This window comes from Rana temporaria, chromosome 8 (assembly GCF_905171775.1).
Source record: "Rana temporaria chromosome 8, aRanTem1.1, whole genome shotgun sequence".
In the NCBI taxonomy this organism is placed as follows: domain Eukaryota; kingdom Metazoa; phylum Chordata; class Amphibia; order Anura; family Ranidae; genus Rana; species Rana temporaria.
The window spans coordinates 60617040-60631184 of record NC_053496.1 but is presented as its reverse complement, the minus strand read 5'-3'; the positions used below and the strand labels follow the sequence as shown (position 1 = coordinate 60631184).

Below are 14145 nucleotides of genomic sequence, written 5' to 3'. Positions count from 1 at the left end.
TTATCTTGTGTGTTAATAGGAAAATGCATTAAAGAGACCATGTTTGTTACCTTGAGCAAAGTGACAATGTCTCTTTAAAGCGGGGGTTCACCCTTAGAGGGCACTTTTCCCCCTTCGCTTCCTGCTCGTTATTACTAGGGGAATCGGCTATTTATTTTAAAATATGTGCAGTACTTACCCGTTTACGAGACGCATCCTCTCCGTCGCTTCCGGGTATGGGCTTCGGGAATGGGCGTTCCTTCTTGATTGACAGGTTTCCGAGAGGCTTCCGACGGTCGCATCCATCGCGTCACGATTTTCCGAAAGAAGCCGAACGTCGGTGCGCAGGCGCAGTATAGAGCCGCACCGACGTTCGGCTTCTTTCGGCTACGAGTGACGCGATGGATGCGACCGTCGGAAGCCTCTCGGAAGAATGTCAATCAAGAAGGAACGCCCGCTCCCGAAGACCATACCCGGAAGCGACGGAAGAAGATGCAGCTCGAAAACGGGTAAGTACTGCACCTATTTTAATACAAATAGCCGATTCCCCTAGACCGAACGAGCAGGAATCTAGGGGAAGAAAAAAAAAAAATTTAGAAATGGGTGAACTCCCGCTTTAAAGGGGTTGTAAAGGTACAATTTCCTTTCCTAAATAGCTTCCTTTACCTTAGTGCAGTCCTCCTTCACTTACCTCATCCTTCCCTTTTGCTTTTATGTGTCCTTATTTCTTCTGAGAAATCCTCACTTCCTGTTCTTCTGTCTGTAACTCCACACAGTAATGCGAGGCTTTCTCCCTGGTGTGGAGTGTCGTGCTCGACCCCTCCCTTGGACTACAGGAGAGTCAGGATGCTCTCTACGTTGCAGATAGAGAAAGGAGCTGTGTGTTAGTGGGCGTCCTGACTCTCCTGTAGTCCAAGGGAGGGGGCCAGCAATCCCTCCTGGGCACAAGGGGGGCGGAAGAGTGGTGACAGTGCTTTGGGAGAAGTAACCCGTTTTTGGGCCCAGCCATTAAAAGGGTTAGTTTATCTTTACCATAAAAAATGCTTATGCATGTAGGGGGTACCTGTAAAAAAAAACAATAACTGTGCAGCTTTTACGAGAGTTGGATGATGCCCTTGCTATAGGTGTAGGCCATTTATGTACCTCCTGAAGCCTGCCCAAAAAGAAATTCCAGAGATGGAATCCCCCTGTTCTACCTTGTTGCTAGAACATTAAATCACTCTAAGCTGTCATTGCTCACCCACACAATCACAGCAGCAAGCTCTTTCTCCGATTTAAATCCCTGCATGGGAACTTTCTCTTTGTTGCAGTAGCTCTGAGCTCAGCAATTCTGCAATGAAGGACATGGTGAACCAAGCATGTGCAGAAGTTTGGGAGCTCAATCCTGTGATGTGGTGGTCAGCAGTAACAGTTGGGAATGTCTTAGCATTGTTCTAGAAAATATTGGCATTCCATCTCTGGGAGTTTTTTCAGCTAGACTTCAGGAGGTACATAGATTGCTTACACTTCGAGTAAGGGCATTATCCATCTTTAGTCAAAGCTGCACAGATTGGCCTGGATTCACATACCTGTGCACATCTTAATACCGGCGTAGTGCATCTCATATGCGCTACGCCGACGTAACACAGAGAGGCAAGCACAGTATTCACAAAGCACTTGCTCCCAACGTTGCGCCGGCGTAACGTAAATTCCTAGGCGTAAGCCAGCCTAATTCAAAGTAGGTGGAAGTGGGCGTGATACATTTAAATGAACCGTGACCCCATGCAAATGATGGGCCGAACTAACGGCGCATGCGCCGTCCCGTAGACGCTTCGCAGTGCGCATGCTCAGAATCACGTCGGAACGAACGCCTAAGATACGTCGAATCACTGAACGTAACCTACGCCCAGCCCTATTCACGTAGTACTACGTAAACGACGTAAAATACGACGGCTGTTCCTTGGTCCATACCTTTGCATGGAATGCGCCTCCTATATGTGGAATAACTTTACGCCTGACGTACGCCTTACGTAAACGGCGTATATTACTGCGACGGGCGCAAGTACGTTCGTGAATCGGCGTATCTCAGTCATTTACATATTCAACGCGTAAATCAATGGGAGCGCCCCTTGCGGCCAGCGTAAATATGCGCCGAAGATATGACGGCGTAGGAAACTTACGTCGGTCGGATGAAGCTTAAGTTCAGGCGTATCTAGTTCTATGGGTACGGCGCATAGATACGACGGCGCACATTGACACTTACACGGTGTATCTCGAGATACGTCAGCGTAAGTGTTACGTGAATCCAGGCCATTGTTTTTATCTACAGACATCTCTTATCTGCATAAATAGTTATTTAGTAAATGTAAAAGGAAGGTAGGTGGAAGAAAAACTGTCCTCAACTGTGATGTGGGGGTAAAAGCAAAGCTAAACTCCCCAATACTAATTTCAACAGTTCCAAGTCCTTTTCTGGTATCGGCAACTTCTACCTGGCTTCTTGCAGTCTTCAATGGCCATCGCGGGATTACGTCACTCCTGCGCACGTGCAGGAATGCAGTCACCCCGACATATAGGTACTGTTTCTAAATGTAAAAACTGAGCGCTTGTGCAGCTCATTGTAAATTCCAAAGCAGGCAAGTAGATTTATTTTATTGGAGACGAGACACTGCAATGAAGAGCCTGCCTGCATGCATTTTCTGTCGATGGGCCTTTAGGTCCTGTAACGACACCCCAAGTATGAAAGGGGTTAAAGTCGTTTAGGACATTCCATTCCCGAACACAAAGGCAGCTACTGAACACTCCAACCAGCCGAACAAGAAAACAGGAATGAGAGTTTATTCAAGCACATCAAAACACTCCCCCCACCCTTGGGAAACAGGGTGGGTAAAACTGTCCAATGACAATGGTGATACAGGTCAGGTGTGTTCCAACTTCTCATCAGTAAATAGTCTTAGTAGGGGGGCTGCTGGAGGAATCCCCCCCCCCCCCTCTTCTTTCTTCACACCAAGACACTTGCACATCCCATAATAGTTGAGGCAGCCAGCCACAATAGACAATAGAATACAGTCATACCCCACCCCATCACAGTAAATAGTACACAACAGCCAACACCAGTGTTGCTCATCTTCCTTTAAAAAAGTAATTAGTTACAGTTACAAGTTACTTGTCTGAAAAAGTAATTGAGTTAGTGACTCAGTTACTTAATAGAAGTTACTCGGCAAAGTAACTGAGATTTTTTTTTTTTTATATTCTACAATGCAATTACGGTTAATCATATGCCTTTTTTTTCTTTGTGTGACTTTTCTACTGCAGGGCATGTTTTTTTTTTAATCTATACCAAACCTAGAAATCTAGAAAGGATTTTAAAGGTGGACCACATTCCAAAAAATAAAAATTAAAAAAAGAATACCGATACTTTTTTTTTTAAATGTGTCCCCAAATACAGCCGTGTCCCCAAATACAGCCATGACCCCCACATGATATGCAGCCATGACCCCCACATGATATGCAGCCATGTCCCCCACATGATATGCAGCCATGTCCCCCACATGATATGCAGCCATGTCTCCCACATATGCAGCCATGTCTCCCCATACCTAGATGCTGCCGCCGCCGTCTAGTTAATCAGCGTTCGGGGAACATTACAGCTTTCATTTGAATAGCTGTCTGTCCCCCGCCGCGCCGCGTATAGACACTCCCCCTTGCTCGGGATTGGACGGGTGATTTGCACCTTGATAGACAGATCACCCGTCCAATCCCGAGCAAGGGGGAGTGTCTATACGTGGCGGGGAACAGACAGCTATTCAAATGAAAGCTGTAATGTTCCCCGCACGCTGATTAACTAGGCGGTGGCGGCGTTGCGGTATGCGGCAGCGGGGGGGGGGGGGGGGTAGTATCGGATCTGGCATCGGGGGCATTTGCGGGAGTACAAGTACTCCCGCAAATGCTCAGTATCGGTAATCTCGGTAACGCCGCCCATGTAGTGGGAACGGCGTTGCCGAGAGGGTAAAAGTAATCAGGTAGATTACTAGTTACCCGCAGGAGGCCAATCATTACGTAACAGCGTTTATTTAAACGCAGTTACTTGCAACACTGGCCAACACACAATATATACAATGTATACAGCATTGAGTCTGACTAGCACAGATCAGACTGGGGTTCTCATTCATCCTGTGCCCCTATTAAAGACACAGGGTGATCTACACATAAGAGGCATCAGGGAAGCTGGACAAGGAGTCTCCAGGGCAAGCTGAGCCACACAAACCCCCCTACCCAAAGTCACTCCTGTCACAGGTCCCAATCCCCCTTGACTTGGATACATCATCAGACTGCTAAGTGCATGCTTCTCAAAGCTACCTGTTTTTTTTTTATTATCTCACACAACCAAAGTGCTGCTATTCCTGTCATACCTCACCAATAACACAGCGAGCAGCGGCGCCGGGCTCCTCACAGGCAGCGGCGCCGCTCACTCGCTGACTGCTTCCCCCCTGCGAGTGTCAGTGTCTTCTCAGGCAGCGGAACGGGCTGGCGGGCGTCAGTATGCCGCCCCCCTAAAAGTGCCGCCTGGTACCCATGGTACCACCCGGTCCCATCATAGGGCCGGCCCTGCCTTTGGACATACTAAGGATGCCTATTAAAAAAGAAGATTGCTGCCACAGTTGTGGAAAGCCTGCATACACAGTAGGTAACTGCCCCTAGTGTTCCCAAGTGTTCACTAAACCCCAATGCTCCCTGTCGCTTTGTTGAAGCTCTTAGGCCCTTTTCACATGGGGCGGATCAGTAATGATCCGCCCCCTGAACCTCCCTATGCTCAGCAGGGATCACTCCGTTGATCCCCGCTGTGCCGGTGGATGACGGGGCGGTCCCTGCACATTATGTCTTTTTTCCGCTCTCCCCTATGGGGGGATCGGATGAACATGGACTGTCTGTCCGTGTTCATCCGATCCGATCCGCAGACGGATGGAAAAATAGGGGATTTCTCTGTCTGCAGAATCGGAGGAGTGTAGAGGCAGGCGAGATCGGGTGTCAGCGGATGTTTATCCGCTGACACCCGCAATCTCATAGGGACCGATGCATGTCCCTTTTTCATCCGCACACGGATGAATGAAAAAGCGGCCTTATGGTCTGCAGGTGTGAAAGGGGCCTTAGGGTTCTGCATGTGTTGACTGCTGATGAGGAGGAGTAGGAAGACAATTTGGCTGAGGTCTACATGAGAGAAATCCTAGGCACTGGAGCTACCAATGCTTATGATGCAGACCAGGGAGGTAAATCCTCCGTGCAAACTGCAGGCTCTGTAGGACAAAAGCCGCCAGGCAGCTCTGTGTAGTGGGAGTCAGTGAAGGAACAGGTGGCTCTGATCGGGAGAACATTGAACAAAGCATTGTCACAATTCCCAGCTGGAGGACTCTGAGCGATTGTGCTGTTGCAATGCCATAGAGGATCCTCAAGGCTGCAGGCAGCATAATCAAGGAGCCTGGATCTGGTGTCCTGTATGTGCCGGACACTGCAAAACCGAAGCTCACTGGCTGGCCGATATGTGGATTGAGCAATGCCTAAGCACACTGGCCCAGATTCAGGTAGCCTTGCGCTTTTTTTACGTAGGCGCAGGGCACCGTTTTTGCCCTGCGCCCCGCAAATTTTCTGCGCTACCCGCAATTCACGGAGCAGTAGCTTTAAATGATCCTGTAGGGGGCGGGAATCATTTAAATTAGGCGCGTTCCCGCGCCGAGCGTGGGGCGCATGCTCCGTCAGGAAACTTTCCCGACGTGCATTGCGGTAAATGACGTTACAAGGACGTCATTTGCTTCAAAGTGAACGTGAATGGCGTCCAGCGCCATTCACGATTCACTTACGCAAACAACGTAAATTTCAAATTTCGCGATGCGGGAACGACGGGTATACTTTAGCATTGGCTGCCCCTGCTATTAGAAGGGGCAGCCTTACGCAAAACCCGACGTACGCAAACGACGTAAACTGCGTACGCAGGGCTCGCGTAGGGTAGTGAATCGGCGTTAGTATGCAATTTGCATACTATACGCTGACCACTACCGGAACGCCCCCCTAGCGGCCATCGCAAGAATGCAGCCTAAGATATGCGGGCATAAGAGCCTTATGCCACGCATATCTTAGGCTGCAGTCGGTGTAACAAGCTTTCTGAATACAGAACACTCGTTACGCCCGGGCAAGTAAGCAATTGCGCTGCGTAACTATGGTTACGCAGGCGCAATTGCTCTCTGAATCCGGGCCACTGATACTGACTCCAGTTTAGCTTCTGAAACCTCCAAGGAGGAGGATGAGTACCAGGGTTGCCAACTTTCAGTAAATTTACGAACAGTTTGTAAAATCCGTACTTTTTGCATTTGTCCTTGAATGTCCGTTGCGGACATATAGGGGCAGATCCACGTACATCGGCGCATTGTTGCGGCCGGCGTAGCGTATCTCTGATACACTACGCCGCCGTAACTTACAGCGTAATTTCCTTCTCCTCAAAGAAGTTGCGCCGTAAGTTACGGCGGCGTAGTGTAATTTTGGCGGCGTAAGGGCGCGGAATTCAAATCAATGTGATGGGGGCGTGTTTTATGTAAATACGTCGTGACCCGACGTAAATTACGTTTTTTTTTTAACTGCGCATGCGCCGTCCGTGGGGGTATCCCAGTGCGCATGCTCGAAATTAATCCGGAACAAGCCAATGTTTACGACGGTGACGTCATTCTACGCAAATCCCTATTCGCGAACGACTTACGCAAACGACGTAAAAAATTCAAAACTGGAGGCGGGAACGACGGCCATACTTAACATTGAGTACGCCTCATACAGTATAGCAGGGGTAACTATACGACGGAAAAAGCCGAACGCAAACGACGTAAAAAAATGCGCCGGCCAGACGTACGTTCTAGCTACGTATCTAGCTAATTTGCATACTCGACGCGGAATTCGGCGGAAACGCCACCTAGCGGCCGCCGGAAAAATGCACCTAAGATCCGACGGCGTACAAGACGTACGCCTGTCGGATCGAGCCCAGATGCAGTCGTATCTTGTTTTGTAGATACAAAACAAAGATACGACGCGGGAACTTTGAAATTACGCGGCGTATCAATAGATACGCCGGCGTAATTCTTCTGTGGATCTGCCCCATAGGCTGCATGTCTGTAACTGACATTCATGGACAAATGCAACAATTATGGATTTTACAAACTGTTTGTAAATTTACTGAAAGTTTGCAACCCTGATGAGTAACATGGATAGCAGTTTGATGGATAATATGGAGTTAATTTATTAAAGGCAAATAGACTGTTCATTTTGCAAAGGAAGTTGCACTTTACAAAGGAATTATCACCAGAACGTAGTGAGTAAGGTGCAGCTCTACTAACTTCCATCATCCAATCATGTGCAAGAAAAAATGCTTTTTTTTCCATGTACATGATTGGGTATTCTTTACAAAGTTAAAGGGGTTGTAAAGACAGAAGGTTTTTTAATCCTAATGCATTCTATGCATTAAGATAAAAAGCGTTCTGTGTGCAGCAGCCCCCCTAATACTTACCTGAGCCCCATCTCTATCCAGCAATGTCCACGAGTCTCTCGGCCCTCCTGATTGGCTGAGACACAACAGTGGTGCCACTGGCTCCCACTGCTTTGAATCAAAGTTGGTTAGCCAATCAGGAAAGAGAGAGAGGGGGCAGGGCCGAACCACAGCTCCACGTCTCAAATGGAAACATAAAGCAGCAGCTAGATGTGATGGACACTCTACAGGAGGGAGGGGCTAGGAGCAGCAAAGAGGGACGCGAGAAGAGAAGGATCCGGGCTTAAGATAAGGGATAAGATGTTTGTTCTAAAAAAAACGAGACTTTACAATCACTTTAAATCTCACCACATTAGCTAAGTTCTGGGAAATCAATAAAAGTTTTCCAGTCTGTCCCTTTGATGGAGGTAATTTAAATGACTTCTGTCGAGCAGTGATGGCCTCACACTGATTGTTATTTGATCAGTGTATATCCAGCTTTACTGTTTGAAATGAATTTGTCTGTTAACCTCTTGACCACTGGGCACTTAAACCCCCTTCCTCACCAGACCAATTTTCAGCTTTGGGCGCTCTCACAATTTGAATGACAATTACTCAGTCATACAACATTGTGCCCATCTGAAATTTTTGTCCTTTTTTTCCCACAAATAGCTTTCTTTTGGTGGTATTTGATCACCTCTGCGATTTTTATTTTTTGCGCTATAAAAGAAAAAACACTTAAAATTTTGTAAAAAATAAATAAAAATATCTTGTTTCTGTCATATTAGCAGGTATTGAGGAGTATTGGGTGGTATTGCAGAGTATGGGGGGGGGGGTTATTGCAGAGTATGGGGGGGTTGTTGCAGAGTATGGGGGGGGGGTTGTTGCAGAGTATGGGGGGTTAAATGCAGAGTATGGGGGGTTAAATGCAGAGTATGGGGGGTTAAATGCAGAGTATGGGGGGTTAAATGCAGAGTATGGGGGGTATGGGGGTATTGCAGAGTATGAGGGGTTAATTGCAGAGTATTGCACAGGGAGGGAGGGATGGATCTGTGACTGCATTTGTCACAGATCCATCCCACAGCAGCTGCTGCTGCTGCCGTTCTCCCCCCTCTCCTCTCACACTGTACCGATCGGTACAGAGAGGAGAGGGAGGAACCGGCGTCATGTCATGACGCCGGTTTGTTTACAAGTGATCGCTCCGTCATTTGACGGAGCGATCACGTGGTAAACCGCCGCTGTCAGCGGCGATTTACCGCGATCTGTGATGCGCCGGGTCTTCTAGACCTGGCGCTCACAGATGATTCCGGGAGCGCGCCCCAGCGGCCGCGCGAGTGAAGGATTCTGGGAGGACGTCCCAGGGACATCGTCCCGGAATAACTCCACCGCGCTGTAGCAGTATTTTCGCTATGGCGCGGTGGGGTAGTGGTTATACTGTATTTGGTAATGTTAGGAGCATTGGCTCCACCATCAGAAAATCTGTGGTATTGCATGAATTACAAGCTTGGAAAGCTTTTTCATTTGTCTGACACGCCATTGAGGCCTTGCAGCTTCAAAGCCGGTTCCCTACTGCGCGTGCGCAAAGCATGCTGCACTCTGTGAAAGGCTAAAGTCAGGCTTCTTAAAGTGGTTGTAAACCCACTTTGACAACTTGCACCTACAGGTAAGCCTAGATTAAGGCGTACCTGTAAGTGCAAGAAATATCTCCTTAACCTACACGGTTAGTGAGATATTTGCAGAAAACACTGCACCGATGTCTATGGCGCATGCGTGCCGTAAACAACGCAGGCGCACTGAGCATCCCGGCTTTGTGAATGGGATCATGCCGTCCTGCACGCATGCGCGGGAGTGACGTCTTTGCCGCTCCGGCCAGTCACAGCGCCGGAGCGGCCATACCTGGAAGAAGCTCCGAGGGGACATGGCGGCGGGGAACAGGGAGCACTTCGGGGGCTTCGATTTCAGGTAAGTGCCACATAATGAGCTGGTATGGTATGCATACCAGCTCATTGTGCCTTTCTCTTGCAGGGTTTTCTTTTTTTGTGTTTTTTCTGGGGGGGGGGGGGGGGTTACTTCCTCTTTAATGTTTATGCTTCTGTAGATAAAAAAAGAGTAAATAGTGTGGCCAGAAGTAATATCAACATATCTAGCTGGAAAGCTGCACACAATCATTTCTGGAGACTTTTGTTTTTTAAATCAGATCATTTTTATTGTGAACAAAAACAACATTTTCGTTTTTACAACAAACGAGTCCTATAATTGGGAGGACATAGAGTTAGGCCCCTTTCACACGGGGTGGATCAGTAATGATCCGCCTCCGTATGTCCGTGAGCTCAGCGGGGATCGCTCCGTTGATCCCCGCTGAGCCGTCGGATGACAGGGCGGTCCCCGCTCACTGTGCAGGGACCGCCCTATGGGGGAGCGGATGAACACGGACCGTCTGTCCGTGTTCACCCGATCCGCTCTGCAGACGGAAGAAAAAATAGGATTTTCTTCCGTCTGCAAAATCGGATCTTTGCGGAGGCGGACGATTACGGGGGTCAGCGTATGTTCATCCGCTGACACCCGCAATCACATAGCGACCAATGTATGTCCCTTTTTCATCCGCAAACGGATGGATGAAAAAGCGGACATACGGTCCGCACGTGTGAAAGGGGCCTTATCCATTTTTGGTGGCCATCTGGCCACATATAGCATACATTTAAACAGCACCAAGTGTAGCGGTATATACAAAATAAAGGAGCATTATCTATAAAATGTACCTGAGTCTGTTGTTCTTGCTACATTTATATATATTTTATTATACACCAAAGAATGCGGAGGAGGAAAGGTTTAGTCTTGTAGACGTGAAGCGATGTCTTCTGCTTTATAGAGAAATCCAGTGGTTTTTGAAGTTCCTCCCAACTGTTGGTTTTGTTCAGTGGCCCCAAGAAGGGGTCCAAAGCATCTAAAAGTTCTATTGCTAGGTGGGTTAGGGGAGCCATTTGTGAAGCGTACAAAGCATCAGGTCGTAGTCCTCCTTCTAGAATTAGGGCTCATTTAACGAGATCCGTGGCTACGTCATGGGCAGAAAGAGCGGGGGACATCATGGGAAGAAATTTCTAAAGCTGCTGTCTGGTCCTCCTCTCATGCCTTTGTCAAACATAGACTTGGAGGATGTTAAAAAAAGAGCCAGGAGGCCGAGCGAGCCGTCCGACTGGCCACTTTCCTCTAAATCCACGTCGCCCTGAATGCCGGGTTCGCTGGTGTGTACTGTCGAAAATCCATTGGAACGCATCGCACTTGCGTTTGGAACGCATCGTGCATGCACAGTTGGCCGCCACGTGACTTCCGCAGCATTCTAGGATAGGCAACAAACTGTGACACTAGACCCTTGCTTTGGAGGAGTTTCTTCTCACTTCCTGTTTTGGCTATGAGACAGGAAGTGAAGGAATTCTCCACCATAAGACACACACATTGCAAAAAATAGAAAAGCTCAGGGTTTATTAACCTCCTTTATTGTAACCAAACTGAAAAAAAAAATCTATTTATAATGGATACGTTTTATTTACAACAAAGTGTAGTTATGTACAGACTTTGAAGGGAAATATCTATAATTGAACAGGTCCCGTGCTTGCAGTAGACTTCTGTTACTGAGACGCTTCACGAGCCCTCTATGTTCCACTTCCCTCCCTTCAGGACTACACTTCCCGGCATCCCTCAGCATCAGGAGAAGCGCAAGGCATGCCGGGATCCCGTTCCTCAGCCCCGTCTTCTCTGTACAGAGTCCCGCACTTCCCGGTGTTCGGTCAGCTCAGGACGGAGCATGCGTACTACAGGACCGAAAAGAAAGTACCGTCGCCGTGTACCGGCGTTCATGGTGAAATGTGAGAAGGAGGAAGAGCCGGTGACAGCCCCGAGTCCGCGGTATATGGCGGCGGGGACTGAGGTGAGGCGGGGGGACACCTGTCTGGGCTGTACGGGCGGCGCTCCCTGTGCTGCTCCGGTCACTTGGAGTGTCCAGCGACCGCATGGAGTGTACTTTGAGCACATTAAGTGTGCAGCGGTCGCATGGAGTGTGCACCAATCACTTGGAGTGTGCAGCGGTTGCATGGAGTGTGCACTGAGCACATAAGGTGTGCAGGGGTCACATGGTGTGAACACCGAGCACATGAAGTGTGCACCGGTCACTTGGAGTGTGCACCGGTCACTTGGAGTGTGCACCGGTCACTTGGAGTATGCTCTGAACGCACAAAGTGTGCACCAGTCACTTGGAGTGTACACTGAGCTCATGGGGTGTTGGTGGCGGTCGCATGAAGTGTGCACTGAGTGCATGGGGTGTGCAGCGTTCACGTAGAGTGAACACTGAATGCATGGAGTGTACTATGAGCGCATGAAGTGTGAATCGGTCACATGGAGTGAACACAGAATGTATGGAGTGTGCAGCAGTCACTTGGAGTGTGCACTGAGCTCATGGGGTGTACGGCGGTCGCATGAAGTGTGCACTGAGTGCATGGTGTGTGCTCTGAGCGTATGATGTGTGAACATCAAATGCATGGAGTGTGCAGCTGTTGCATGAAGTGTCCAGCAGTCACATGGAGTGTGTTCTGAGCACATAAAGTGTGAATCGGTCGCATGGAGTGTCCAGCGGTCACATTGTGCACCAGTCACTTGGAGTGTGCACCGACCACATGAAGTGTCCAGCAGTCACATGGAGTGTGCTATGAGCGCATGAAGTGAGAATCGCCGTATGGAGTGTGCTCTGAGCGCATGAAGAGTAAATTGGTTGCATGGAGTGAATGCATGAAATGTGCACAGGCCGCTTCTGAGTGCATGAGGTGTGCAGCAGCCACTTCTGAGCACATGGAGTGTGCACAGGTCACTTGGAGTGTGTGCTTTGAGCGCATGGGGTGTGCGCTCTGTGCATGGAGCCTGCACCATTTGCATGGAGTGTGCACCATTACTGTGTCAATGTGAAAGGCTCATACAGGGACATGTGTTTCCTCCTCCATCCCCCGTGTAGGATTGGTCTATAGATGTATAGCCACACAGTGTACTTCTACCAGGTTTTCAGTTAGGTGAAGACTTGCCCTTGTCTGGTGTATTTCTGTCTAGAACTCTGTTCACCACTGACAGAGAAGTGCTTTGCTTTGCCATCATTCTATGTATTGTCTGTAACCGCATCAATGTATTGTTTTAGTTCAGCACTTGAACCTTCTGTTTTTAAGACCCCTTTCACATTGAGGCGTTTTTCATGCGGTACAGCGCTAAAAATAGCACTGCTATACCGCATGAAAAAATCATGCCCTGCAGGCTTCAATGTGAAAGCCCGAAGGCTTTCACACTGAAGCGGTGCGGTAGCAGGACCGCTCCAAAAGTGCGGCAATGCGGGCGGTATTAACCATTTTTCGGCTGCTAGCGGGGGTTAAAACCTCACCGCTAGCGCCCGAATATCGCGGTAAATACGACGGTATATCGGCGCTAAAAATAGCGCGGCTATACCGTCACTGCACCTCCGCTGCCCAATGTGAAAGCAGCCTAACTTTTACTAATAAAAACCTTTTTGACTTTTTATGAATAATCCTATTTTCTGGAGTTCATGCCCTAAAATATCCCATTAGAGCAGTGGTTCTCAACCTTCTAGTGCTGTGACCCCTTGATAACATTTCCCAAGTTGTGGGGACCCCTGACAGTAAAATTCTTTTCATAGTGTGGGTTGTCACCACCTAAACAAGTAATTTGCGCCCCTAACCCACGGACATTTAGCGCTTCCTGAGTGACTTCCACTCGTACAGTATTAAAACCCTTTATAGTACATTTTAGCATGTACCACTTTCTCTTGGTTCTCCTTTCTTTCCTTTTCATCTCTCTCTATCCTAATTCCTTGTTTTTTCCCCCATCCCTCTAACTGTCTTTCTTGCTCTCTTTTTTCCCTTTTTTCTTTGTTCCTCCCCCTTTTATCATCTCCCTTCCTGGGAGAACAGTGCAGGCTTCAGGAACAGCCCAGGATTTGGTGACCCCTGGCAAATCATAGTTCGACCCCCAGGTTGAGAACCACTGCATTAGAGGGTCTCTTTGAGGAGGGATTTGCGGTGGAATGCTTATCGGAGAGGGCGGTACAGGTGCAGCTGACAGGGGTTCATCTCTAAATGCCTTATTTTGGGGGGGGAGGATTGTGACCTGAATAGGTAGTGCCATTCAGCGGTAGTTCTGCCTACCATACACAACCGTGTGATTTTGTTGCAGTGCACCGCAGAACATCGCATCTGCACCTCTGTGTATCCAGGGCTGTCTGGTCACAATTAAGCTATGTGAGAGGTGCAGCTGTGGGTGGTAAGAGAACTTTAAGGCCTCTTTCACACGGGGCGGGTCAGTGATGATCCGCCCTGTGAACCTCCGCTTGCTCAGCGGGGATCGCTCCGCTGAGCCGGCGGGTGACAGGGCGGTCCCCACACACTGTGCAGGGACCGCCCTGTCTTTTCTCCACTCTCCCCTATGGGGGATCGGATGAAATGATCCACAGACGGATGAAAAAATAGGGTTTTCCTCCATCTGCAAAATTGGAGGATTGCAGAACCGGGTGAGATCGGGTGTCAGCGGATGTTCATCTCTGCTGACACCCACGATCTCATAGGGACCAATGTATGTCCCTTTTTCATCCGTACACGGATAGATGAAAAAGCGGACATGCAGTCCGCCCGTGTGAAAGAGCC

General features: G+C 48.8%; 1 protein-coding gene across 1 annotated transcript in view; it reads left to right on the top strand.

The window, feature by feature from the left end:
- Nucleotides 1-11109: 11109 nt before the first annotated feature.
- Nucleotides 11110-14145, top strand: part of PCGF6 (polycomb group ring finger 6) — a 33842-nt gene continuing 30806 nt past the window's right edge. The window contains exon 1 of the mRNA XM_040361878.1: nucleotides 11110-11381. Within this exon, the coding sequence (XP_040217812.1) occupies nucleotides 11259-11381 (123 nt within the window). The 5' untranslated portion in view covers nucleotides 11110-11258. The remainder of the gene's footprint in view (nucleotides 11382-14145) is intronic.